General features: G+C 47.3%; 1 protein-coding gene across 1 annotated transcript; it reads right to left on the bottom strand.

Moving 5' to 3' along the window:
* Positions 1-21,004: 21,004 nt before the first annotated feature.
* LOC125541117 lies at positions 21,005-25,542 on the bottom strand. The gene is made up of 4 exons (XM_048704594.1): positions 24,917-25,542; positions 24,417-24,705; positions 22,423-22,559; positions 21,005-22,201 (listed from the first exon to the last, which is right to left on the bottom strand). Exons 1-4 carry the CDS (start codon positions 25,421-25,423, stop codon positions 21,257-21,259), a joined length of 1,878 nt encoding a protein of 625 aa, XP_048560551.1. The 5' UTR covers positions 25,424-25,542; the 3' UTR covers positions 21,005-21,256.
* Between the last annotated feature and the right edge of the window lie 726 nt (positions 25,543-26,268).

Here is a 26,268-nt window from a genome sequence, read left to right as displayed (position 1 = left end):
ATAATATTTCGCACCTCGGCTATCTGAGGCTCGATGAAGTCGGCAGCTGGAGGCGTCTCCTAAGAACTGAACGCCAGACGACGCCTGTTGCAATTGGGTTTCACCGTGATACCAGCTAGATCGCGATCGTCTTTTGTAGGGTTGGGTTCTTGAGAAGGAGGCCCCAAGAATTCGTCATCGTACCCATGTTCGGCAAAGTACTTATCAACGTTGCTAAATGTACTGTCGTCGTTGTCGTCGTCGTCCAGATCATGTGCCATATGCATGTTCGGATCCTGTGCCATAGGGTTGTCCGGCATGTCCGGTAGCGTTGCGGCGGTCTTGCCATGGCTTGGCACCAGCACGACTGGCGGGGTTGTCTTTGGGGTGGTGTCCCCCGCCCCCAAACGAATCTGGCTCTTCGGCCAAAGCAGGGGCCAGCTTAGGCAGGCGCTGACGGTCATCAAATCATCTTCGTCGGCCCCGGCGGGTCGAATCGGAGGTAACAACTCGTCGCAGCCTGGCAGCACCCGAACCAGTTGAACCCTATACACGGTGGGTGGCATCGGATTACCGTGGAACACAGGGTTGCCCGGTTGAACGATTTTGCCCTTGGTGACATCGACCAACTCATCGTTCATGAAGTGCAGGAGAGTGCACGGAACATCGGCGGCACCCTGCGAAAACATGTAGGGCGTCAGGGATGCCTAGTCAAAGGCAAGGAGATGAAGTCCTCGGCCGAGAGGCTTAATTAGTTACCGTGATGATGGCGTCGAGCTCGGCTAATGTCGAGGCACCGCCAACGGTGGGCGTGCAACTGACGGAGGGGCCGCTTGCTGCCGAGGTGGCAGCCAGCGTACACCCGGGTGCATTAAGCACCAATGCCCGTGCCGGCGTCGGAGACACCAATACCGCCTCCACCAGAGAGACCAATGGCGCCGCCTGCGCGTTGTGCGAGTTGTTGGTCGTGAAGCTGGGAATCGGGGGCGGCCCCTGTTGGCCGCTTGCAATCCACGTCGTCAGCCCATGAGTCAAGGTAGGCATAATGCCGGTGAGCATCGATCCCAGTTGTTGTTGCACTTGCTCTTGGACAATCTCCGGAATCCGAGCCACTTGTGCCTTGAGTTCTTGAACCTCGCGCGACTGGCTTTACGAGCTGGTCTTTCTCTCCTTTCGCCCACCAGCGTTATAGTATGATGACCATTTTGTGGACAAGCCTTTGCCGGCCACACGACCAGCTAACAACAGCTTACTGAGCTTATCCTTGTTTTTCATTACGTTCAACGCCCTATTTAGAGTGTTGTCCCAAGGGGTGCTCTGAGACGACCCCGCGCTACTGCTTTCAGTCTCCTTCGCCAGAACAAGCTCAAGCGCCTTGGTCTTCGGATCCGTGGTAAGCTCCTTTGTTACCGGGTCCTCCTTGTACCGGGCCCTGACATAGTTCCTGGTCTGCTTGTCATGGTATTTCTTGAAGCGGGGCGGTAGGCTTTGCTCGACACTCTCCGCGTCCTCCTTGTCCCATATAAGCTCCGCCACTCTGTAACCGTCGGGACCGAGTTTGTGTTCCCCTAAGTTCAACTCCCGCATTTCTTTCCCCCACTGACTTGATTCGAAGGTTGCGCTGCTCTCGCACTTGATCTTGAACTCCTTGTAGTCATCTTCGCTGATCGAAGGATTTTTCACCTTGATCTTCTCATAACTATCACCTTTGTCAATCATTCTCTTCACCGCGCTTCTCCAAGTAGACAGGGCCGTGCTCATTGTCGTGAGGGCGGCACTGTTCACTTTATTCCTTGAGAGGCATGTGTTTTCAAATTCAGCGGGGAACTTGTATCGTTCGTGCAGCTTTGTGAAGAGGAGGTTGCGCAAATTCCCTCGGTCCTTATGCCTTAGGTTCTCGGTGTTGATCGAGACGGTGCTCCGGAGAATGCACCCGAGCTGAAGCGAGTACCCCTTGACTAATTCTTTGGGCGTCGTTGGATGCCCATCGGAGTTCACTTGAGTAAATTCCTCCTTGACGGTGCGGAGCACGTTTGGGCGCCGGTCCTTCCGTTGCATCTTCGGTTAGCTGCCATCTGTGCGTGCGCTGGCATCATCAGTGGTGGCATCCTCGGCGGCACCATCAGTGGTGGCATCCTCGGCGGCACCATCAATGGTGGCATCCTCGACGGCACCATCAGTGGTGTCATCCCCGACGCCACTAGGGGTTGTGTAGTCAGGATCGGTGTCTTCTGCGGCGTCCTCATAGCGGTGAGGTTGTTCCTCCATCTCCTGGGACAGCTCCCAGAATTGCTTGCCGCCTGAACCGCCGGCCTCATCGTTGTGGGCCATGTTTCGCTCTAAATAGGAAAAAAGTTTGGTCAAAAAGTTGGTTATTGTCAAGGAACAAGATCATGGTCTCATCATTTAGGGTTTGTCGACACCGAGGCATCCTAAAAGCTAAACTTTTATCATTTAGGGTTTGTCAACGTCGAGGCACCCTAAAAGCCTAAGCTTTCATCATTTAGGTTCTTATCAACACCGAGGCACCCTAAAAGCCAAGGTTTTATCATTTAGGGTTTGTCGACGCCGAGGCACCCTAAAAGCTAAGCTGGGAAGGAGAATTCTAAGTTGGGCCTAATCACTTGGCTCTATTGCCACCTATGGTTTAATGCAGCAAGAATGGCGGGGCAGTTGATCCTACTTAATTAAGTACTAAGATACCCCGGCCCATGCATTAGTCGCAAGTACCCCATATGTCCTATTTTTAGCAAAGTCATGCTAAAATTCACGGAAAATTTCAGCATGACCTTTGCTGAAAATAGGACATATGGAGTACCCGAATTTGCCGGAACGGAAGTTAATCGACATTCCGGCAAACTCAAGGGCCTCTCGGGGTACCTGCAAAATCATTATCCCCGCGTAATGAAGTCGCCAATGGGTCATTTCAGAAGATCACAAGTAGCATCATCACAAGTACAACATCATCACAAGTACAGCAGCAGCAGTGAATACAGGCATAACAGCAGCAGCAGCAGGTTTATTCTTCTTCTTCATAAACATTAATTGGTGTGGGTGACTCTATCTGCCCTCTAATGACTCACTCAACTTAACAAGACAACCCACAAGCATTGTTTTGATTCCAACAGCTGCTGTAAAATACATCCAGCAAAGGTTCTCTAAAATCAGAAATACTACCCCCAAATCTTTAGCTTAATTCTGAAAATACATTGTCTTCTAGTTACAATACTACCCCCCAATAGTTAAGATCCCAGGTGAGTAACACACTTTGGTCTTCTAGTTACAAAACAAAACTGACATAATTCTAGATGCCATAATCAGATCAAAATTTGAAACCACACACTTACTTTCAACTATAAACAAAACTGACTTGTCGTTAATGAACAGTGGCTAAAGATATATAAAACTCCATTGCAAATGTGCCATGTCAATAAAACAACTCATGGAAGTAACTACTAGCAGCATGTCATTATCATGGCAGTCCACTATATATTTTTATGACAAAATACATCATTATCAGGGCACATTATGGCCATTTTCTTACATGTTGCTAACTGTACCTAACTAAAATTTTTTTACAGTAGCTCAAGTTTTTGACAGTAGCTCCTCACTGTTTGTTTCCTGCAACACTTTTTATGCTAGCAGCTCAAGTTTGTGCCATTGGAGCAAATAAGCAGGAACCAACATATGTAAGGTTTCAACAAGACTCATCATCAGTATATATAAGCAGGATCTCTGTAAACAAGCAAACACTAAGAGCATAATGTTCTTGCAACAAACATTATTGTGTGACATCGAAAGGCATCACTCTGCTTAAAGGGAAGGCTGACTTAAGTGGCAATATGATACAATTTGCATAACATAACAATATATGCATGTGTAGCTAGATGACCATACATACAAAGAAAGTATGTAACAAATTTAAAGTGTACAGCCAAGAATGGACTAGTGCTCTCTGAATTGTTCAGCAGAGTCGCCAAACAACATTTAATAACTCTGAAACCCTAAAATTCGATGGTGATGTTGAATCACGTAAAACACCATCAGGAATTAGCATTGCGCATGTCCAAATCAGATTATGAAATATCTGTGACACCAGACATGAATGATCACCACTGCACTCCGCATCCTAGCTATAACATGGCACACCAAGCAAAATCTGACTGACTGACCCCAAAACAGAGATCTTGTTCTTGCTCAGAGCAGAACACTTCACCAGGAGCCATGATGCATCACACACATATCCTATCGTCCGGAGATAACCAGGTACAATTAGATTTTTTTTGTGTAATGGGATTGGCCCCCGATTTCCATTTTCAAAAACTGAAGTAGTTTCAGCAACGATTAGATGCCAGTACCACATTTTTCATTTCATTCTGAACATTCATCTAGTGTTCACTGGGATCTTTAATGTTCTACAACCTTGGTGAGCTTGGGCAGGAAACATAATTTGCACACCTAAATATCTTGTGTGTTGAACATGTATGCCCTTTCAAGGTAATATTGACAATATCCAAGATAAGAGAATTTTGTGTTTCAGTGAACTTGAGCATCTAACAATCTACTTCACACCATGCAGTTATACCATATCCTACCATCCCGAGATCTCGATTTTCACGGGAAGAAAGAAAGCAAGCAGGAAGAAGAGATCCGGAGGAGGGGGTATGGCGAGCGGGCGTTACCCTGAGGCGCTCGGAGAGGACGGAGGGCGTGATCTGCTTGTACTTGGGCACCGCGTTGTTCACCTTCTCCTTTTGCTTTCCCTTGCTCCACTTCTTCTTCTGCTTGCCGCCACCGGACTTGGCCGGCTTCGACGACGACGCCGGGGCCTTCTCCTTCTTCGGTGCCTGCAAGCGAGACAAGAGATGGGGCGTCAGCGCCTGCTTGTTAAAGGGAAGGCTGTCAGCGACGGCGATGGGGGGCAGGGCAGGGGCTGACTGGGGGCGGCGACGGAGACGGAGGGCAGGGGCTGTCGGCGACGGCGATGGGGGGCAGGGCAGGGGCCGACGCGGGGAGGCTGACGGCGACGGCGAGGTCGCAGAGGCATCGGCGATGGCGGAGCTGCAGTGGTGGGGGGCGCGGGGGCGGCGGTGCGCGTAGGGGCGATGGCGGCGTGGGTCGGGGCAGCGGGGGGAAGTGGATCTGGCGAGAGGGAGGGACGAAGGGGTCAGGCGAATTAGAGCTAGGGGGAAGATTACTAATGGCGCACCCCCTAGCGGTGCGCCATAAGTATGTTTTTTATAGCAATGGTGCACCCCCCAGCGGTGCGCCATTAGAATCTTTTTTAGATAGCAATGGCGCACCACCCGACCGGTGCGCCATTAGTATGTTTTTTTATTATTATTTTTTAGGAAATGAATATGAAACCGTAATGATTTTTTATAAAAACAGTAATAATTTTTTAAAAAATATCATCAAATTTGTTATTTGAAAATATCATCAAATGGGGGTGCTCGGCGGCAGTGGAGCGGGCCGGGGAGGGTGCGGGGGGTCGGCGGCGGAGGTGGAGCGGGGGAGGGTGCGGTGGGTCGTCGGTGGCAGTGGAGCTAGCGGGGGAGGGTGCGGGGGGCCGGGATCGAGATCGAGATGGAGGGGGATAGCGATCGAGATGGATGGGGATCGAGATCGAGATGGAGGGGGATCGAGATCGAGTGTCCTCATGAATATTCAATATTTTTTCATATAGAATATGAAAAAATATCATCAAATTTGAAAAAATATTCATGAATTCAAAAAGTGCCCATGAAATTTAAAAATATTCATGATATCAAAAAGTGCCCATGAAATACAATCAAGAAATGAAGACCATGATTTAAATACAATCAATCTTAGCTAGCTATCTGTTCACAATCTTCTTGCCCTTCTTTTCGCAAATGAAGTTCTTCTGTGGAACGGATGTCCTTTAGGTAGGGTGGTCCTGCTTCTTCTTGTGGTGTATGCTGCTACTTCATCGTCGTCGTCATGTTCGATCTTCGGGTCGCCGTGCTTGTCGAAGTCTTGCTCATTGGCTACTCCATCCATTCCGATGATCTTCCTTTTGCCTTTCCTCACGACAACACGACTGGGCTTTGACGGGTCGGTAATGAAGAAGCATTGGTCCACTTGGGAAGCCAGTACCCATGGCTCATTTTTCTCGGTGACGTTTGTGCCCGCGGTCTTGGATTTGGCTTCGGGTATAACCATGGTGGTGAAATACCGGTCTTCTTTTAGGACGCTCTTGGCCCATCTGACACGGAACATCGGGGCCTTCTCTCCAGCGTAGCTCAGCTCCCAGATCTCCTCGATCCTTCCGTAGTATCTGTCCTTGTCGTTGCCGGTGTAGGATTCCATCGTTACCCCGGAGTTCTGATAACCATCGCTCTTCATGTCCTTGTCCTCGGTGTAGAATGTGTAGCCGTTGATATCATACGCCTCATAGGTCATCAGGTTGTGCTCGGCGCCCTGTGACAAGGCGAATATGAGTTGTTCTTCCGCGGAAGAATCCTCATGTAAAGGGTACGACAAAAGCTTCTGCTTGAACCAACACGTGAAACATGAGTTGTGCTCTTTGATTATATCTCCGTCCGTCCTCTGTTGGCCTCGGTCATTGTACGTCTTCTCAATAAAGGTTTTGTGCTCTACCACCCAAGGATCGACCACGTCTATGTGTTGTAGCGCGATGTGACGCCCCGAGACTGATGTGCCAGGTGTCTTTCAGTTATTCGCTGTTGTTGCCATGACTTTCGCTTGCGTGTTGCATCTTGTCATGTCATCATGTGCATTGCATCATCATGTTTTCAAAACTTGCATCCGTCCGGGTTTCCCCAGTTCCGTCCGTTGTCCATTTTGAGCCCAACCACACTTGCACGCGCCCGCGGCATGTCCAAAATAATATTTTATAAGTGGCCGGAAGATGTTCTCGGAATGGGATGAAAGTTGGCGTGTGGTCTTATTATAGTGTAGATAGACCGCTTGTCAAGTTTAAATCGCATTCGGAGTTCGTTTGATAGCCCAACGGATAACTATAGCGACATTATAGTCAGTCTAACGTCGGACGTTTTCGGTCTCCGGAAACAGTTGTCGGGGTGCACTCCTCTCCTCTCGTCTCAGCCCAACCCACTCTCCATAGTCCACCTAGACCCATGCCTACCCCTCTTTGCGCAGTGCATCGGACCTCCTCGCGCGCGCGTCCGAAAGCTGTCCTGGACCCGACTCGGGCAGTCGCTACGTTGTGTCCGGATCAACCCCAAACATCTACAAAGCGTCACCGGTTTCTCTTTTGGACTCCCTAACCCATTTATTCCGGACCGCCCGATCACTATCGAAGGATCTAAATCATCCCCTTTCGCATATATATAGACCCTAGTCCATTTTTAGACCCTAACCTAACCCTATTCCCTCTTGCACCGCCACCAACTCTCCCGTGTTCCTCGGGATCCTTCCCCGATCCAGACAGCCAGTCCCCTCCCTCCTAATTTTTAGCGCCGGCCAATCCCCACCGAAATCGAACCAACCAGGAGCAGCGCTCGACTCCCCTCCTGCTCTGCCTAGCGCACACGATCAAAGGAGAGGAAATCCTCCTCGCGCTCCTGAAGGGGAGTTTCTTCTGGAGCCCCTCCTGTACGATCCCTCTGCTCGGCCCCGTCGTCATTCCGCCGCCACCGACAAGCTCCAGAGCGCCAACGTCCGCAGCCGCAGTCCCATGCGCCTCCATCTTCCGTGGCCAGCCGAGCCTCACCCACTACCTCGCCGCTCCGGTGACCACCTCCAGCAGGAGCCCCCATGGCGCAATCGTGCCCGAGCTCTTCATCAGCCCTGCATCACCGGAGCTCCCAGCGCCATGGATTCTACATCGACCTCGATGTTCGCTGCCTTGCCGCCCTGGCAAGCATGGCCTCGCCTTCGCGCCTCCCACGACCGGCCTCGCCCTCGCCGGCAACCCCAGGCAGGCCCCGTCACGCCCATGCCATCTCCCTCGCCGTCTCTTTCTTCTGCACTTCCCCGTTTTCTTCTCTGAATTTCCCCTGTCAGTGTTCTGCAGGCGACAGCGAACGTCATGGATGCACGCCAGAACTGTCGCCATCTTGTTCCCGGAGCTCCGTGTCGCCGGAGTCCCGCGCCCCTGCTTCCCCTGCGTCCCCTGCTTCAGGTCAAGCAGCGCTCGCAGCGCTCGTCCCCTGCCTCAAGGGTGTTGACCGCGACCCGCGCCAAGGCCCAGCGCCTGCGTCCAGTCAACAGTCCAGATCTGGCCCGAGGTGAGAAGCCCACCGAAACCCACCCGTGTGCAGAGCTTGCAGCAGCTGGCCCAGTTCAGTAGATGCGGCCCGATATGTGTTTTTCCCTGTGCGCTGCGATTTTCCTATTAGTCCAAAAACTGCATATTTACAGATTGCACCCTCATGTTCATGCATTTAATATCTCACAAACCGTGCATCGGATAAAAATGATTTATATATGAAAAGTGCTTAGAATTTTGTCTAGTTTCATAATTTGCCACTTTCATCTATGTTTAAAATGTTTAAATGCTGTTTGATTAAATTTGCTCCTATGCCATGTTAGAATGATTTAATTCATAACTTTTTAACTGTAACTCGGTTTGTAACAAACTTTATATGTAAATGGGGTGGAGAAATGCCTAGTTTAACATGGTGGCATCACTTTGCATGATTAACAACTATAAAATATGGTTTAGGGCAGAACAGTACCAAACCTAATATATGCATATGGGGATTTACCGGAATTGTTGTTCGTTGCTTCCGGCCTCATTTAAACTTGACTAGATAGGTAGTTTACTTTGTTTCACCCTTGCCATGTTAAGAACATTTAATATTGTTGGGGTACATAAATGAGAGAGAACTAAATAATTGATGTGGTGTTCCGTCAATATGCAACCCGTTGCATATTGAGCTCCACTTAACTTGTAGTGTTGTTTGTGCACTTTGCCATGCCATGCATATTTAAACCGGACATGCATCATACTCGGTTGTGCATCTTGCCATGCTTATGTGGTGGTTGTTTACTATGTTGTGTGCTTCTTTCCGGTGTTTGCTTCTTCGGGTGGTTCCGGTAACGTCGCGTTTGTGAGGACCCGTTCGGCTATGTCCATTTATCTTCTTCATGGGCTCGTTCTTCTTCCTTGCGGGATCTCAGGCAAGATGACCATACCCTCGAAATCACTTCTATCTTTGCTTGCTAGTTGCTCGCTCTTTTGCTATGCCTATGCTGCGATACCTACCACTTGCTTATCATGCCTCCTATATTATTGAACCAAGCCTCTAACCCACCTTGTCCTAGCAAACCGTTGTTTGGCTATGTTACCGCTTTGCTTAGCCCCTCTTATAGCGTTGTTAGTTGCAGGTGAAGATTGAAGTTTGTTCCTTGTTGGAACATGGAGTTGTTGTTCCTTGTTGGAACATGTCTACTTGTTGGGATATCACAATATCTCTTATTTAATTAATGCATCTATATACTTGGTAAAGGGTGGAAGGCTCGGCCTTATGCCTGGTGTTTTGTTCCACTCTTGCCGCCCTAGTTTCCGTCATATTGGTGTTATGTTCCCGGATTTTGCATTCCTTACGCGGTTGGGTTATAATGGGAACCCCTTGACAGTTCGCCTTGAGTAAAACTCCTCCAGCAATGCCCAACATTGGTTTTACCATTCGCCACCTAGCCTTTTATTTACCTTGGGTTCTGCAGACTCAAGGGTCATCTTTATTTTAACCCCCCCCTCCCCGGCCAGTGCTCCTCTGAGTGTTGGTCCAACCCGTCAGCTGCCGGTGGCCACCAGGGGCAACTCTGGGCTGACCTACTCGTACCTAAGACAATCTGAGTGTGCCCTGAGAAAGAGATATGTGCAGCTCCTATCGGGATTTGTCGGCACATTCGGGCGGTGTTGCTGGTTTAGTTTTACCTTGTCGAAATGTCTTGTAACCGGGATTCCGAGTCTGATCGGGTCTTCCCGCTAGAAGGAATATCCTTCGTTGACCGTGAGAGCTTGTTATGGGCTAAGTTGGGACCCCCTGCAGGGATTTGAACTTTCGAAAGCCGTGCCTGTGGTTATGGGCAGATGGGAATTTGTTAATGTCCGGTTGTAGAAAACCTGAAGTTGACCTTAATTAAAATACATCAACCGCGTGTGTAACCGTGGTGGTCTCTTTCCGGCGGAGTCCGGGAAGTGAACACGGTGTTGGAGTTATGCTTGACGTAGGTCGTTCTAGGATCACTTCTTGATCATAGTTTCTCGACCGTGCTTTGCCTTCTCTTCTCGCTCTCATTTGCGTTTGTTAGCCACCATATATGATGGTCGCTTGCTGCAGCTCCACCTCATACCGTTTACCTTACCTATGAGCTTAAATAGTCTTGATCGCGAGGGTGCGAGATTGCTGAGTCCCCGTGGCTCACATGTACTTCCAAAACCAGTTTGCGGGTGCCGATGTTACCACGCAGATGACACAACCAAGCTCAAGGAGGAGCTCGATGAAGATCTTGTCCTTTGTGTTGTTTTCGTTCTAGTTGATCAGTAGTGGAGCCCGGTTGGGGTCGATCGGGGACCTTGTCGCTTTTGGGGTTCTTCTTTTATTTTGGTTCCGTAGTCGGACCTTGATTGTATTTGGATGTTGTATTGCTTTATTTATGTAATTGTGTGAAGTGGCGATTGTAATCCAACTATGTATATCTTTCCCTTATGTATTACATGGGTTGTGTGAAGATTAACTCACTTGCGACATTGCTTTCAATGCGGTTATGCCTCTAAGTCGTGCTTCGACACGTGGGAGATATAGCCGCATCGATGGCGTTACACGCGACTAGGTTTGCTCTTTCAAAGTCGGCGAGTCGACCCTCGAAGTCGACATGCATTTCGCAGCGACCCTCACGGTGACCCCATCCAGCGAGCCTGCCGAGGTCCCTGTCGACGGGCAGGCCAACAGGGTTCTCGATGCCTAGATAATTCGTGCAGTAGGAGATGCACTCTTCGGCCAGAAAGCCCCTGGCTATGCTTCCCTCTGGACGTGACATGTTGTGAACGTATCCTTTGATGACACCATTCATCCTTTCGAATGGCATCATGCTGTGCAGGAACGTCGGCCCGAGTTGGATGATATCCTCCACGATATGGACCAGCAGATGCACCATAACGTTGAATAATGCGGGCGGGAAGTACATCTCAAGCTCGCATAGTATCACCATGATATCTTCCTGTAGCCTTCTGAGTTTCCTCACACCAACCGACTTCTGAGAGATGACGTTGAAAATGTTGCATAGGCCAAATAGCATTTCACGGACGTGCGCGTCCATGATCCCATGGATTGCAACTGGAAGTATCTGCGTCATCAGCACGTGACAGTCGTGAGACTTCATCCCGCTGAACTTCTGCTTCGCTGGGTCTAGGTATCTGCTTATCTTCCCCACGTGACCGTAAGGAAGTTTTACTCCTACGAGGCAGGTGAAAAACTGCTCGATCTCCTCCTGACTTAGAGTGAAGCACGCGGGAGGGTAGTCATTTCCGGTCTTCTTGGCCTTTTTGCCTTTGCGACGACTTTCCGTGTCCTGCTTCGCCTCATCATCATCATCATCATTAGCGTGAAGCTCCTGCCTGATGCCCATTGATTTCAAGTCTGCCCTTGCTTTCGGCCCATCTTTGGTCCTCTCTGGCATGTTGAGCAGGGTACCATGCAGTCTCTCGCACACGTTCTTCGTGATATGCATGACATCAAGGCTGTGAGGCACACGGTGGATCTTCCAGTACGGCAAGTCCCAGAAAATAGACCTCGTTTTCCATACCTTCAGCAGCGGCTCTGGCGCCTTTCGCTTCTTTTCTGGCTCTGGCGCCTTTTGCTTCTTTTCCGGCAGTGGGCAATCTTTCCAATTTTTCAACAGCTCGTCTATTTCCTCGCCGCTCCTCGTACGCGGGCGTCTTCGGGGTTCGGTTTCACCATCGAACAGATCCTTGCATTTTCTCCATGGGTCATCGTCGCGAAGCCACCTTCGATGTCCCATGAACACGGTTTTCGAAGACCCGGGATCTCTATCTAGCTGGCGATATGTTGTGTCATCCATGCACCTGACGCATCCAGAAAATCCGTGGACCACCTGCCCCGCGAGATATCCGTAACCGAGATAGTCGTGCACTGTCGTGAGCAGTGCGGCTCTCATAGGGAAATATTCTTTCTCTGCGGCATCCCACGTATTGGCTGGCGTTTTCCACAGCGTGTCTAGCTCCTCTTTTAGCAGCCCTAGATACAGATTCATGTCGTTCCCTGGTTGTTTCGGCCCTTCAATTAGCATACTCATGTGAATGTACTTCCTCTTCATGCACAACCAGGGGGAAGGTTGTACATCCACACAAACACAGGACAGGTGCTATGTGTGCTTCTCTGGCTGCAAACGGATTGACTCCATCGGTGCTCGCGCCCAGCACGATGTTCCTTGGATCGTTCCCAAATTCTGGGTCTTCGAAGTTCAACGCTTGCCACTGGCTCGCATCCTTAGGGTGACTCAGCATCTTGTCTTTTTTATTTATCTCCGGATCATTTCCGTCATCTTCTCGCTTCTTCTCCTCCCTATCCGCGTGCCAACGTAGGAGCTTTGCTATCTTAGGGTCCGCGAAATTCCGCTGCAGACGAGGAGTGATCGGAAAGTACCACACCACTTTTCGAGGAGCTTTCTTCCTCTTCTTGTATCGAGTGACGCCGCACACTGGACATAAGGTAGACTCCGCGTGCTCGTCCCGATAAATGATGCAATTGTTCATGCACACATGGTATTTCACGTGCGGTAAATCCAGAGGACACACGATTTTCTTCACCTCCTCGAAACTGGTCGGGCACTTGTTCCCCTTGGTAAGACGTTCGTGCCAGAATGACATGTTCTCGTCGAAGCATGCATCGGTCATTTTGTGTTTTAACTTCATCTCCAGAGCCATGAGCGTTACATTCAGGCGGGTATCCTCAGGCCTGCATCCTTCATACAATGGAGTAACCGCGTCTATCTCCAGTTGATCCAGCTTGGCTTTCTCTCGGGCAGCAGCTCTTGCGTTATCCGTCTGCTTGAGAAGCAGCTCTTGAATATGAGGGTCCTGCACCCGGCCTCCATCATCGTCTGCTCCGGCATCTTCATCTTCATGATCATCCCCTTCGTCTTGATCTTCCTCATCATCTTGTCCGGCATCTTCTACATGATGACTGTGTACAGCATCACCGTCATGATCATGTCCTGGAGATTCTTCGTCTTCTCGCCCGCCCTCGCCGCGGTGGTTGTCTTGCTGCCCTTCCTCATTTCTTGCTCGGCCCCCATGGACGACTTCATAGTCATCTTCATCACCTTGCCACCGATAGCCATCCATGAAACGACGCAAGAGTAGGTGGTCCTGCACCTGCCCGGAATCTGGGTCCGCAATAAGGCTCTTCAGCTTGCATCTTCGACACGGACATCTTATCTCCGTCTCGTTCTTTTGAAGCATCTCGGCCTTCGCGGAGCTCAAAAACCTATTCACGATGCCTTCGGTCATCATGCGGACCATGGTCGCCTGCGGGGTAGAGCAAAACGATATTTTAGAACCAAGAAAAAAATTGGCATGACTTTCCCTAAAAATAGGACCAAAAAGAATGCATAGTGCCAAAATTCTCGCCGAAACGGAAATGAATCAACATTCCGGCAAAATATTGGCAACTATCGCATTTCAAATACTGGTACCTGCAAACACAAACATATATGCAACACCACAAACATATGCAACACCACAAACGTACAAAGATCTAGCAAGGCCATAAAAAGTGCATGTGCACGTTGTTGGAGCGAGCTAGGGAGAAAAAAAGTAGATCTACAACATAAAGATAGCTTTCCCCTTACTTACCTATCAAAAAAAGGTAATTTAACCACTTAATTTTGATGAATCTATGGTGCAAATGAGGTGAGGAGGAGGAGGCAGCCGACACAAGCTTGGAGGAGGAGGTGGAGAGAATGAAGTGGGGAAAGTGAGTGTGTAGGTGTGGCTGTCCAAAATATCTAGCTGGTCCGAGGTTACTAATGGCGCACCACCCACAAATGCGCCATTAGTAACCCTTGTTACTAATGGCGCACCAGCTTGAGGTGCGCCATTAGTAGTTTTGCAAAAGAGTAGTCGCGCACTGTGTTGGAGGTGCGCCATTAGTATTTTTGGGAAAAAAATTGTTACTAATGGTGCACCATGGGTCTCGTGCTCCATTGGTGTCTACCACACTAATGGCGCACCAACTCATGGTGCGCCATTACTATATAGTAGTGGCGCACCACATGTCTGGTGCGCCATTAGTGGCCATATCATCTATAGCCCTTTTCCTAATAGTGTTAGTTGCAATGCTTGCAAGGCTTTAAGTGATGTGCATTACCGAGAGGGCCCAGAGATACCTCTCCGACAATCGGAGTGACAAATCCTAATCTCTAAATACGCCAACCCAACAAGTACGTACCTTCGGAGACACCTGTAGAGCACCTTTATAATCACCCAGTTACGTTGTGATGTTTGCTAGCACACAAAGTGTTCCTTCGGTAAACGGGAGTTGCATAATCTCATAGTCATAGGAACATGTATAAGTCATGAAGAAAGCAATAGCAACAAACTAAACGATCAAGTGCTAAGCTAACGGAATGGGTCAAGTCAATCACATCATTCTCCTAATGATGTGATCCCGTTAATCAAATGACAACTCATGTCTATGGCTAGGAAACATAGCCATCTTTGATCAACGAGCTAGTCAAGTAGAGGCATACTAGTGACACTATGTTTGTCTATGTATTCACACATGTATTATGTTTCCGGTTAATACAATTCTAGCATGAATAATAAACATTTATCATGATATAAGGAAATAAACAATAACTATATTATTGACTCTAGGGCATATTTCCTTCATATATGTCATACCTTTGACATAATATGGTTTGAGTGAAATGCTATTAGTCCATTAACTCAAAATGATTGCACGCTTTAGGTCAAGAACTCAAGAAGTGATCCGATGTAATCAATAAACTCATTTATTTGATCATGTAAGGCCAAAACCGATTCAAAATAGAAAAACCGGTCTACATGGCTGCCACATCAGCGTACCTTGGACCGCTCATGCTATGTTTAAATTTCTAGAGGGTGTCCTTTGAAAAAATTGCAAAATATTCCAGTTTACTTGCTTTAAAAAAAGGAAAACGTTTGTTTTCCACCGGCTGATTTCCACGCCGCACAAACCTCCTGGAACGCACGACATGTGTCTAGCCCCACACACCACTCGCAACCGCGCCAGCCTTATCTTCTTAGCATCCTGATGTTCGTCCCCACTCTTTTCCCCTTCCCTTGCTGCCACACGCGAGAGAGAGGCCTTGCACCGCAGCATGAAGTGATGGAGGAGGAAGCTGGAGGCTAGAGACTGGCGCCGCTCGTCGCTGGTGCTGCAGCGCAACACGGGAAGGCCGAAGGCGGGCTGCTCATCGCCAGAGGGAGCTGCGTCCCCATGGATCTCGCCATAGCGACGGAGCTACAGTGTAGCACAAGTGGCGTCGCGACCCCATGGAGCTCGGCATCTGCGGTATTGCAACGGGAGCTCTCGCCTGTGGTTCCCGGAATTCCATTTAAATAGGCAAGCTCCGGTTATTTCTCATTTATTATTTGCAAATGACAGTCTGTTATTTTTCAAGGGCTCGATCGAACAAGCAATAACTATTAAGAATATTCTGAGGGTGTATGAAAAGAGAACTGGGCAGATATTAAGTCCTGATAAGTGTTCCATCATGTTCGAGAAAAAGTGCAGTATGGAAAATCAAGTGGCTTCTATGGTTATCTTGGGAATTATAGTGGAAGGGTTCGAAGATAGATATCTTGGATTGCTTGTCCTAGAGGGGAGAATGAAGGCTGGTAATTTTCAGTATACTAAAGATAAGTTTCTGAGAAGGCTTTCTGACTGGATTGAAAAATATGCATCTTGTGGGGTGAAGGAAGACTTAATAAAATCAGTAATTCAGTCCCTACCGGTGTAAGCCCATGGGAAATTTTAAATTTCCGGCTTCTCTTTATGAGGAATTATCCCAGATTATAAGGGACTTCTGGTGGGGAGATGAGAGAGATAGAAGGAAAACACATAGGCTAGCATGGGACAAATTAACACGGCCTAAAGGTGAAGGCGGTATTGGCTTTTGCGATCTCAGACTTTTTAATCAAGCTCTTTTGACAAAAGCGCGTTTATTGATATATCCAGACTCATTGTGTGCGAAGTTAATGAAGGCAGAGTATTATCCCCAGGGACATATTCTGGATATAGTGTTCCCGCATTCTTCATCGGTAACTTGACAAGGTATTATGCATGGTTTGGAACTACTTAAGAAATGGGTCATTTGGAGGGTGTGTGATGGTTCTAGTATTAATATTTGGAGGGATAATTGGATCCCTAGAAACTATGACCTACAAATTTCTACAAAAAGCATAGCACTAGATTGAAGTGGGTCTCCAATTTATTCATGAACAACGGTAAATGTTGGGATGAAAATTTGGTGAAGCATATTTTCTATCCACATGATGCTGAGGAGATTCTAAAGATTCGTATTCATGCTCATGGGGAGGGAGATTTTGCTGTGTGGCACTATGAGAAGAATGGTGTATTTCTGTTAAAAGTGCGTACAATTTTGCGCTTAAGTTGAAGGAGAGTCAAGATACCATTGGCCAATCTAGTGGCGAACCAGAGGGGGGAAGGAGGATATGGCAGTTAATCTGGAAGGCTAATATTCCTCAGAAGATTAGGATTTTTACATGGCTGCTGCTATGAATAGCTTGGCGGTCCAGATGAATAGAGTTAAACACCATCAGACTAACTCAGGTATGTGCTTTCTTTGTGCTATGGAAGATGAAAGCACTTTTCATGCTCTGGTGAGATGTTCTAAAGCTCGTGCTCTGCAGTTGGCCTTGAGAGATTCTTGGAATATTCCGAATGAAGTGTTATTCAAATGCACGGGGCCAGACATGCTTTTGAGTTTGCTTGATCAGTTGAGTTTGGAACAGCGGGAGGAAATCTTACTCCTTTTCTGGCGAGCGTGGCATCTGAGAAATGATTTAATTTTCGGAATGGATAAGGAATCCATTACTAACTCGGCAAATTTTCTGGAAAATTATTGGTCCTTTCACACGGCCAATCATGACCCTATTCAGTTGGATTCGTGCAACAAAGGTTAGAAAAAGGTGGGAGGTGTTATTGCGGATTATGCACTGGTGAAAGAGCATGTGGTGTGGAAATCGCCTTCTGTGGATTATATGAAGATCAATGTTGATGCTAGTTTTGTGGAGAGTATTAATGTTGCCAGTGTTGGGGTTGTTGCTAGGAATTCGTCTGGCGAAATTATCATGTCCTCATTGGATTTTATTGGTCAATGTACTAGTGTGAATGAAGCTGAGCTTCGTGCCTGCCTAACAGGTCTTTATATCGGTATTACCCTTCACCAGTCTATTATTTTGGAGACTGACTGCGCTTTCATACATTATTTCCTTGCAAAACAGAAGTTTGGCAGATCCCCTCTCGTTGATCTGAAGAAAGAGGGTCTGAGTATTTCCAAAATGTTCCAAAATTTGAGTTTTTCGAAAATAAATCGGCGTGCCAATGAGGTGGCACATGAGATTGCTAAGTTTAGTTTTAATAGTAGGTCCGACGGGTTGCTCGTTAACTCTGTACCTGTAGCGACCAGACCTCAAACAGTCTGATCTCTGTGCTCCGGTGTCATCCCTGGATCAGTAATGCTGACACCACACAGTACTCGGAGGATTTATAGCAAAGTAGCAATCACACACTTATTACATCGAATGTCTCAAAAGAGAACTTAATACAATAAATATGGCTTAAGGCCATCTAATAACGATAACAGCGGAAGGCTTGGAAGATAAGTGAGTCCATCAACTCCAACGGCATCACCGAGTATAGAACCATGACCTAAAAACTCCTTAATCGTCGTCTGAAAAGTCTGCAACATTAACGTTGCAGCCCGAAAACGGGTCAGCACATGGAATATGCTGGCAAGGTAACACATAGAGAGTAATGGAATGAAACAGCTATACTATATGCATATTTGGCTGGTGGAAAGCTCTATGGTTACAGTTTTGCGTAAAGCCAATTTTCCCTACCTCAAAGGAATAAAATTTTAATTACTATCAAGGTGGTTGTTAAACATTGAGAATGGTTGACAGCATTCTCAATCCCAATTAAGCATCATCATTAAACATAACCCAACAAAATTAATTTAGAGTAACATGTTGAGATTCACATGATAATCCAAGTACTAGATACTCAAGAGGTCCATAACCGGGGACATGGCTAACCATGATTAGTTTGTTACACTCTGCAGAGGTTTGCGCACTTTTCCCCACAAGACTCGATCGCCTCCGTTTATTTTCCCGCACTACATGGTGTTTGAGAAGACGGATGACCGAGACATAGTCTTTCAGAAGCGCTAGCACCTTACGATCGGGTCGACCGTACCACCTACATCCCCTACATCTGCTAGTCTACCACTGTAAGAGTTCGCACAACTTAGTCAACTATGCTAGAGCCCATAATAGCTTGTGGCTGCACACGGAAGTTTCTAGTATGAATAGTCTCATGATCCCTTTGAGCCTGGGTGGCGGTCCAAAAGAAAACAGGCAAGTCCTGGAATACCCAGGTGCCTCAATCCACCCAGATGTGTGTTTAAGTTGCCACCTTAGATAAACCATTAATTATCAATCTCACATCTGTCATGGATATCACTCACCCAATCCACGTCTACTAGCATAGCATGGCATAATAAGCAAACGTAGAAGTAACTCCCAAAGGTTTGATAATAAACAGGTAATAGTACTACCTCATCTACTTCCCATCCCACAATTTAATTAGATCCTAATCATGCAATGAGTAAGAATTGATCTAATGCAATAAAACTGGGATGTAGAAAAAGGTATGATCAAAGTGTTACTTGCCTTGCTGATGATCCGGGAAACCTAGCGATTCGAAGTAATAGGCGGCGCACTCCGGATACTCTATCGCAGGCAAACAAACAAGCATACAATAAGTACTCAACTAATGTACAGGTAAAACTCAAATAAGATATCTAACCAGAAGGTTCAACTTAAGAACTCCGGTTGGCAAAAAGAATCAAATCGAACGAAGCAACGAAAGTCAAACGGCGGAAGAAAACAACTTCATTCTAGTAATCTGGATCTAGGGCAAATTTTACAGTAGCAAAATCTTGTTTAAGTTGGTTAAACGGATAGAGGGTTTCGAGACGAAACTCTAGGCGCTTGAATCGCCTGATTCCGATAAACGAGCGAAAAGTTAAACTAAAATGAAAATCGGATCAGGAATCGCGATCAGAAAAATCGCGGATTTAATCCGAGAAAAAGAAAAATGACGAACGCTCGCTAAATATAAATAAACCAGAAAAACCGATCTATTTAAAAAAACCGAATCTATTAATCCGACGAAAACTGACGAAAACCGATTGGTTTTTTTAAAACCGAAGGCATGAAAAACGAGGCGCGGCAGCGAACCTTGGCGGCGGCGGCGGCGTCCGGCGACGGCGGCGCGGGGCGGCGCGGCGGCGGGCAGCAGCGGCGGCGGCGGCGCTGGCGGTGGCGGGCGCGGGCGGCTGGGGCGGCTCGGGGCTGGGGCTAGGGTTCCTCCCCGGGGGGCTGGGCCGGCTTTTAAAGCCTGCCGGGCCAGAGTCCTATCCGGACACGGCCCGGTTAGGTCGGTTCCCTTTTTTTAAAATATTTTTCTCGGAAGAAAAATAAAAATAAATACTAAACGGACTCCAAAAATCCCGAAATAAATTTTCCCAGGCTTCTAAAATCAAGCCCGACAAAGTGAACATTTATTTGGGCCCTAAATGCAATTTTGAAAAATGCACATTTTTCCTAAATTCAAATAAAACACCGAAAAACTCCAAAATAAAATCTTGTTTGATTTTATTATTAAATCCTCTATATTTTTTTATTTTGGAAAAGTCATTTTATTCCCTCTCATATTTTTGTAATAGAAATAATTGATGATAAAATAAATAAAATCAAATGATCCTATTCTCAAAATTTGAGAAAACTCAAATATGAAAATAACGAAATCCCCAACTCTCTCCGTGGGTCATTGAGTTGCGTAGAATTTTCTAGGATCAACCAAAATGCAAAATAAAATATGATATGCAATGATGATCTAATGTATAACATTTCAAATTGAAAATTTGGGATGTTACAGTACCGCCCTGGGTGACGTATGTTGTAATGAATGATTGTAATAACCTTTTTGTTTAATTAATTAATATAAAAAAATTAAAGGCAAAGAAGACTTGTGTGCTATAAAGCTCGATATGCACAAAGCTTATCATCGAGTTGAGTGGCCTTTTCTAAAGAAAATTATTGTGGACTAGGTTTCCGTGAAAATTAGACAGGGGATCGGAAGGAGGGTTTGGAGGAGGGAGACGGGGCGAGGGCGTGTGTGGTTATGTGTTGGGTGGGTTGGGCGTTGGACCGGAGAACCGGTACGATGGGGTTCGATCAAAAGGAAGAATCGGTGGAGTTCTTCCATCGATGTGACCATAACATCCGAACGGAAGTACTATGTACTATCGATTTGGGCACATAATGCTGCTTTCATAATTTGATTTGTCCCTATGATGTACGATGGGTCATGATTTACATATTAGTTTTTTTTAATTCATTATTTATTTTCTTAAAATCTGTTATTTGTTTTCTAACACAAATTGTTCAGATAGGAGGGATCAGTTGATTTAGGTAAGTTGAGAAAGTTAGACCCGTGATCTTTTGTAAAGTAGAAAAGTGTTGGTTTGTAAGAAAAGAGTGAAGAGGTGAACAGATGGATAAGGAAACCAGCGTGGAGGGGTGGTGGTGGTGATCGTGAAACTCTCCTTTTAGGAGTAGAAACTACTAGTGATCCCATATAAATGATCACACATAAAGGAGCAGGGTAAACTTCAATAGGAGAAGCATCTCATAAATGGAAATATTGTATAGCGCACGACCGTAATCTCCTGTCCAACACCACAAGAGCGGGCCAAAGCCAAAAATAGCACAGTAGCAATGTGAAGTACTAGTCTACTACTGCTAGTGATGGAACCACACGGGCGGGCTCAAGTCAGAGGTCTTGTCGAAGGGTGCCCCCCTGCAGGCTCCGCCGAACAAACGCGTGCGCGTTAGGAAGCATCCCATGTCGTCACGGCTGAAGAGGATAGTGCCAGTGCCCTCCGAGTCAACAGTCCTCCCGACGTCGTCTAGAAAGTGAATCTCATGCTTGGTATCCGTCAGGTACTACCGGGACGAACCCATCCCCCCAGCAGGTGACATGTAGTTGAGCCACTCAGCCTCGCCTGTATCGTGGTTGACTCCCAGCCTATACAAAGTGATCGTGCCTGTCCTGTTTAGACGGCTAATCTTGATGAGCATCAGCAGATCCCCTGTCGTCGACTCTACGAGCCGCCTGTCCAGAGAATACTGAGGCCGTTTCTCAACCAAGTCATCCATGACTCTACCAGCACTTCTAACCACATTGCACATCTGGATCCCTCGAGAACCGTTAGCATGCCGAATCACCTTGATTAGGCCTTCATCTCGCGTCAGCAGAAGGAACACACCGCGGTGATAGCAGATATCCACAATGCTCGCTTCCGGTGTCTTGCTCATCTCTAGCCAATGCTCTTGTTGCGGGCTCCACATGGCAATGATATGCTCACCACTTGATCCCTGGTTGAGCACTGTGGCGACCTCGTATCCGGGGCATGACGGAGACCTGGACAGAGCGCACATCAAGAGCGACGTCTCACCTCTTATTGTCCCCTCCATGTTTATGACACTGCTGGGAAGAGTAACCCGCTTGCCCGACTTCAGATTGTACAGCAGATGATCTTGTCCCGATGCTTCGCCGTCCAAGAATAGCCAGCCTCCGGGGTAAGATCCGCACGGGCGGGCTGCCCTGATGCCCTCTGGAAGAGCTCCAAGTGGGTGAAGGCATGCTTTCGTTGGATTGAAGAAGCACGGGCTCGCCGAAGATGGTAGAAAGAGCCAAGGCAGATTGGCCAGGTCAGCCATCTCCTCCACGCCAATTATGCTATTGCGCCAGTGCCTGTTGAGCAAGGAGGCGCACACGCGATCAACATCACACAAGGTGCCATTTCTGATGATCTTCTGGATAATATCCACTGGCAGATCTGCGCATTGCGTCGGGCTGGTAGACACAGGCCCGGCTCCCAGAGAACCCTGTGAGAAAGAGAACCATTGCCTCGTGAGAACCATTAAGAGATGTGTTCATACACAAGGATTGATCTCGTAACTAATTGAACGAAGGAAAACCCTCTTTGATACTTCAACACTTCACATACGGTCAACTGGGAAATCCAATATCCCATCTAAGAGGCAATAGCAAGAGACGACCCACAAATCGATAGAAATCCAACAGCAACATCAGGACGTCTACTCACAGTCACAGAGATGATGCCGCCGCGCTCCGCGATGCCGTGCTCGCCACTGGCATCCATCGTCGACTCGGAGCGATGTATCTGGTGATATCTCTCTACTAACTCTCCATCGACATCCGGGTACCGCAGCTCCATGTGGACTGAATTAGCAGAAAAAGTTAGACATGATGTGTCATATCTACTGCAACAAGTTCATAAGAGGATCAACAGGATATATAATTGATGTACAAAAAGCTCAAAGCAATGCAATGCGCAGAAAAGATAGCTTGCTTTCATGTAGTACAGCTGTGGAATACATACAACCTGAATATTGTCCATGTGTTCTTCGAAACAATTACAGTAGGCTAAAAAAATTACAGTAGATTGAATTTATTTAGGTTTTGAAGTTCCAAAGTTTTCCATTAGCGCCATTTTGTACTAATTGAAGACCGAATCATCTGAATCAAAGCACATTAGCATCAAACCCAGCAGTTTCTATGCTTACTTATTGTCAAGTCGTAAGTCCTAACTGTAGCAGATTAACTGCAGTTTCAGTACACACTTTTTCAGACCAACAATTTCAGTACACAGTTTTTCAGACTAACAAGTTCAGCGAGACAGGCACATTCTAGTGTGGATTTTAATTGGATAAATCATATATCGAATCAAAGCACCTTAGCATCAAAACCAACAGTTTCCATACTTTTACTTAGTTATTACTCCGTCCATTTACAATTGTAAGATGTTCTATTTTTTCTAGTTCGGATGTATGTAGACAACTTTAGTGTGTTTATATTGAAATATCCGAAACATCTTATAATAGTGAACGGAGGAAGTATATCTAATACAAACAATTGTCAAGTTCTAACTGAAGCAGATTAGCTGCAGTTTCGCTAAACTGTTTTTCAGGCTAACAATTTTAGTACACTGTTTTTCATGTAGTACAGCTGTGGGATACAACCTGAATTTTGTCCCTGTCTTATTCAAAACAATTACAGTAGGCTAAAAAATTTCAGTAGAAATTATCTTCTCTATGAAGCAGACTGAATTTATTTAGGTTTTTAGGTTCCAAAGTTTTCCATTAGCGCATATATTGTATTAAATTGAAGAACCGAATCATCTGAATGAAAGCACGTTAGCATCAAATTAAAGCCGTCAGTTTGCATGCTTACTTATTGTCAAGTCCAAGTCCTAACTGAAGCAGATTAGCTGCAGTTTCAGTGAAGTGTTTTCAGAACAACAATTTCAGTACACAGTTTTTCAGACTAAGTGACTAACAACTTCAGCGAGACAGGCACAGTGCAGTGCGAATTTCAATTGGCTAAATCATATATAGAAATCAGTATCTTCTCTATGAACCTGAAACTGAGATGACTGGACTGATTTTGCACATTTGATTCATGAATTTATTCTTCTTCGACAACCAACTAAACTTCGGATCACCTTCTAAGCATCTGTGCATACTACATAGGCTGATTAATCCAACAGCCACAATGCAAATATCGACTATTTCCATTCAACTTCTTCACTTGCTCATTATTATCTAATGAAACCATTCTCAAGTCACAAGTCCTAACTGAAGCAGATCAACTGCAGTTCAATAAACTGTTTTTCAGACTAACAATTTTAGTACAATGTTTTTCAGACTAACAGCTTCAGCGAGACAGGCACAATCTAATGTGAATTTCGATTGGCTAAATCATATAGAAATCAGTATCTTCTCTATGATACTGAAATTGGCATGACTGAACTAATTTGGCACATTTGATTTACGAATTAATTCTTCTTCGACAACCAACTAAACTTGGGACAACCTTCTAAGCATCTGTACATAGGTTGATTAATCCAACAGCCAGAATGCAAATACCGGTTATTTCCATTCAACCAGTTTTACTTACTCATTATCATTATCTAATGAAGCAGATTAGCAGCAGTTTTCCAACACAAGCAGACAGTACTGAACCAACCAGTCAAAATTATTTCCAAAGGAAGTTGAAGGAATGGAGAGGGCCTCTCACCTGGCGTCCCGGCCGCGAAGACGACGATGTGGAGGTCCTGGCCGCTGTGGGGCAGGTCGACGACGAGTGGGGTAAGCCGCCCGTGAGTACCCGCTTGGACGCACATGGCGAGGTTGGAGACGTCCATGACGTCACGCAGCCGGCGGGCCAGCTTGTTCCTCAGGCGGGACACCGATCTCCCATGGAACATGAACGCGGCGCGGCGGATGCCGGCCCCTTCGGTGCTCGTCCGCACGTACATGATCACCCGGGGCGGCAACATGGCGGCGAGTCCTCCGGGTAAGGGAAGCTGCAGTTGAGTCGCAAAGAACCAGGGGTCATGATGCCGCGAGATCAAATGCGATCAAGATTCAAGAATTGAAATCAACACGATCTATGACCATCCGAGACTGAATTCGGACGCAAACTAACGCCAACCAAGAACCCAATTCGCTCAAATAAGGTTCCGCTGAGAGTAATCTGGAAGAATCAAGAAGCGGGCATGGCGAAGGCGGACTCACCCCGGTCGGACGTGGAAGAGGAGGCATGCCCTCCCTGGCAGAGATGTGCTCGACCACCCAGAGCATCCTCGTTCTGGCGTTGTCGATGTCGTCGACGCTGACGCCGTTGTTCCAGGGGAGATACCTCCCGGGCCCGTTGGCGCGGAGGCAGCGGCCGGTGACGTGGCGGAGCAGGACGTCGTCCCCGGACCCGAACCTGACGGCCTCCCACCTGATGGCCTCCTCCGCCCCCTCGTCGTAGTTGCGCTGCTCGACGCGGAGCCCGCGGTGGCCGCGCGGCGCCGGCGCGTCCGTGGCGGCGAGGTAGCTGCCGTAGGCGGCGCTGTGGAGGAGCACGTACTGAGCATCGGCAGCGCCGCCTTGGTAGATGTGCACCGCCCAAGCCGCCTTCATTGACGAGCGGCGCCCGTGGAGGGAGACGCCATGCCCGTCCCCGTCGGCGTGCAGGTACGTGCCGTGCACGCGGCTCCGCAGCCGCACGTGGTGGCCGTCCAGGAACTGGTCCATCGGTTGCCGGAGTTGGACCTCTGGAGAGCAGAGGCAGGGGGATCTTCGCGGTGGAGAGGGGGAGAGTGAAGGATGGGTCCTTGGTTTCTTGGAGCTCCGGCGAGGGGGAAAGGGGAGAAGCGAAAGCTGTTGGTTGCCACGGTTACGTTCGGGCGCCAAAGGCAGAGGCAGAGTATTTTAAGGAGGCTGACGCCGTCGCCGGCACTAGGTGGGCTTGCGGGCCGGGGCCGAGGAAATACATCCCGTGGCCCGCCAAAGTTAAATTACTTGGTCTTTGGGAGCCTGACAACGATCACTTGCAGGAGGCTGAGAGCACGTTAAATGGCACGCTCTCAGTAGCCATCACGTGTCGCGTTCTGGATGCCCTCTCCGCATTTTTTTTTAAAAAATTTCACATGCGGTTTCGGGTGAATTTTGTTTTTCCACTCGTCCTCCTTAGTTTTTGGACCCAAGACAATTTTGCACGAAAAAATAATTTTTTTGCTTTCACGAGAGGCACGGCCGTGTCTTTTAAAAATGTAAAAAAATGTGTTTTCTGTTTTTTCTTCCACGAGAGGCACGCTCGGAAATAGAAAAAAACGTGTTCTATATTTATTTCTTTTGCTTCCCCAAGAGGCATAGCCACGCCTCTCGGAAACGGGGAAAAATACGTTTTCTGTTTTTTCCTTCCGCGAGAGGCACGTTTTACTTCTGCAAGAGGTACGGTTGTGCTTTTGCGAGAGGCACGGGTCATGCCTCTTTGAGAAAAGGAAAAAACATGCTCCCAGTTTGGTTTTTCGTCTGATTTTTTTCATGAAAAAAAGTTCGTCAAAATCCATCAACATGGGTTCTAATTTTGGAAAAGT

The sequence above is a fragment of the Triticum urartu genome, chromosome 2 (assembly GCF_003073215.2).
Source record: "Triticum urartu cultivar G1812 chromosome 2, Tu2.1, whole genome shotgun sequence".
Classification (NCBI taxonomy): Eukaryota; Viridiplantae; Streptophyta; class Magnoliopsida; order Poales; family Poaceae; genus Triticum; species Triticum urartu.
The sequence above is the reverse complement of the archived record's forward strand: the minus strand, read 5'-3'. Positions and strand labels throughout refer to the sequence as shown.

Coding starts and splice junctions, on each gene's coding strand:
- LOC125541117 (XM_048704594.1), bottom strand. CDS start 25,423: ATGGACCAGTTCCTGGACGGCCACCACGTGCGGCTGCGGAGCCGCGTG. Junction 24,706..24,916: donor CTCTTCCACGTCCGACCGGG/GTGAGTCCGCCT, acceptor ACTCAACTGCAG/CTTCCCTTACCCGGAGGACT. Junction 22,202..22,422: donor GCGGCATCATCTCTGTGACT/GTGAGTAGACGT, acceptor TCTTTCTCACAG/GGTTCTCTGGGAGCCGGGCC.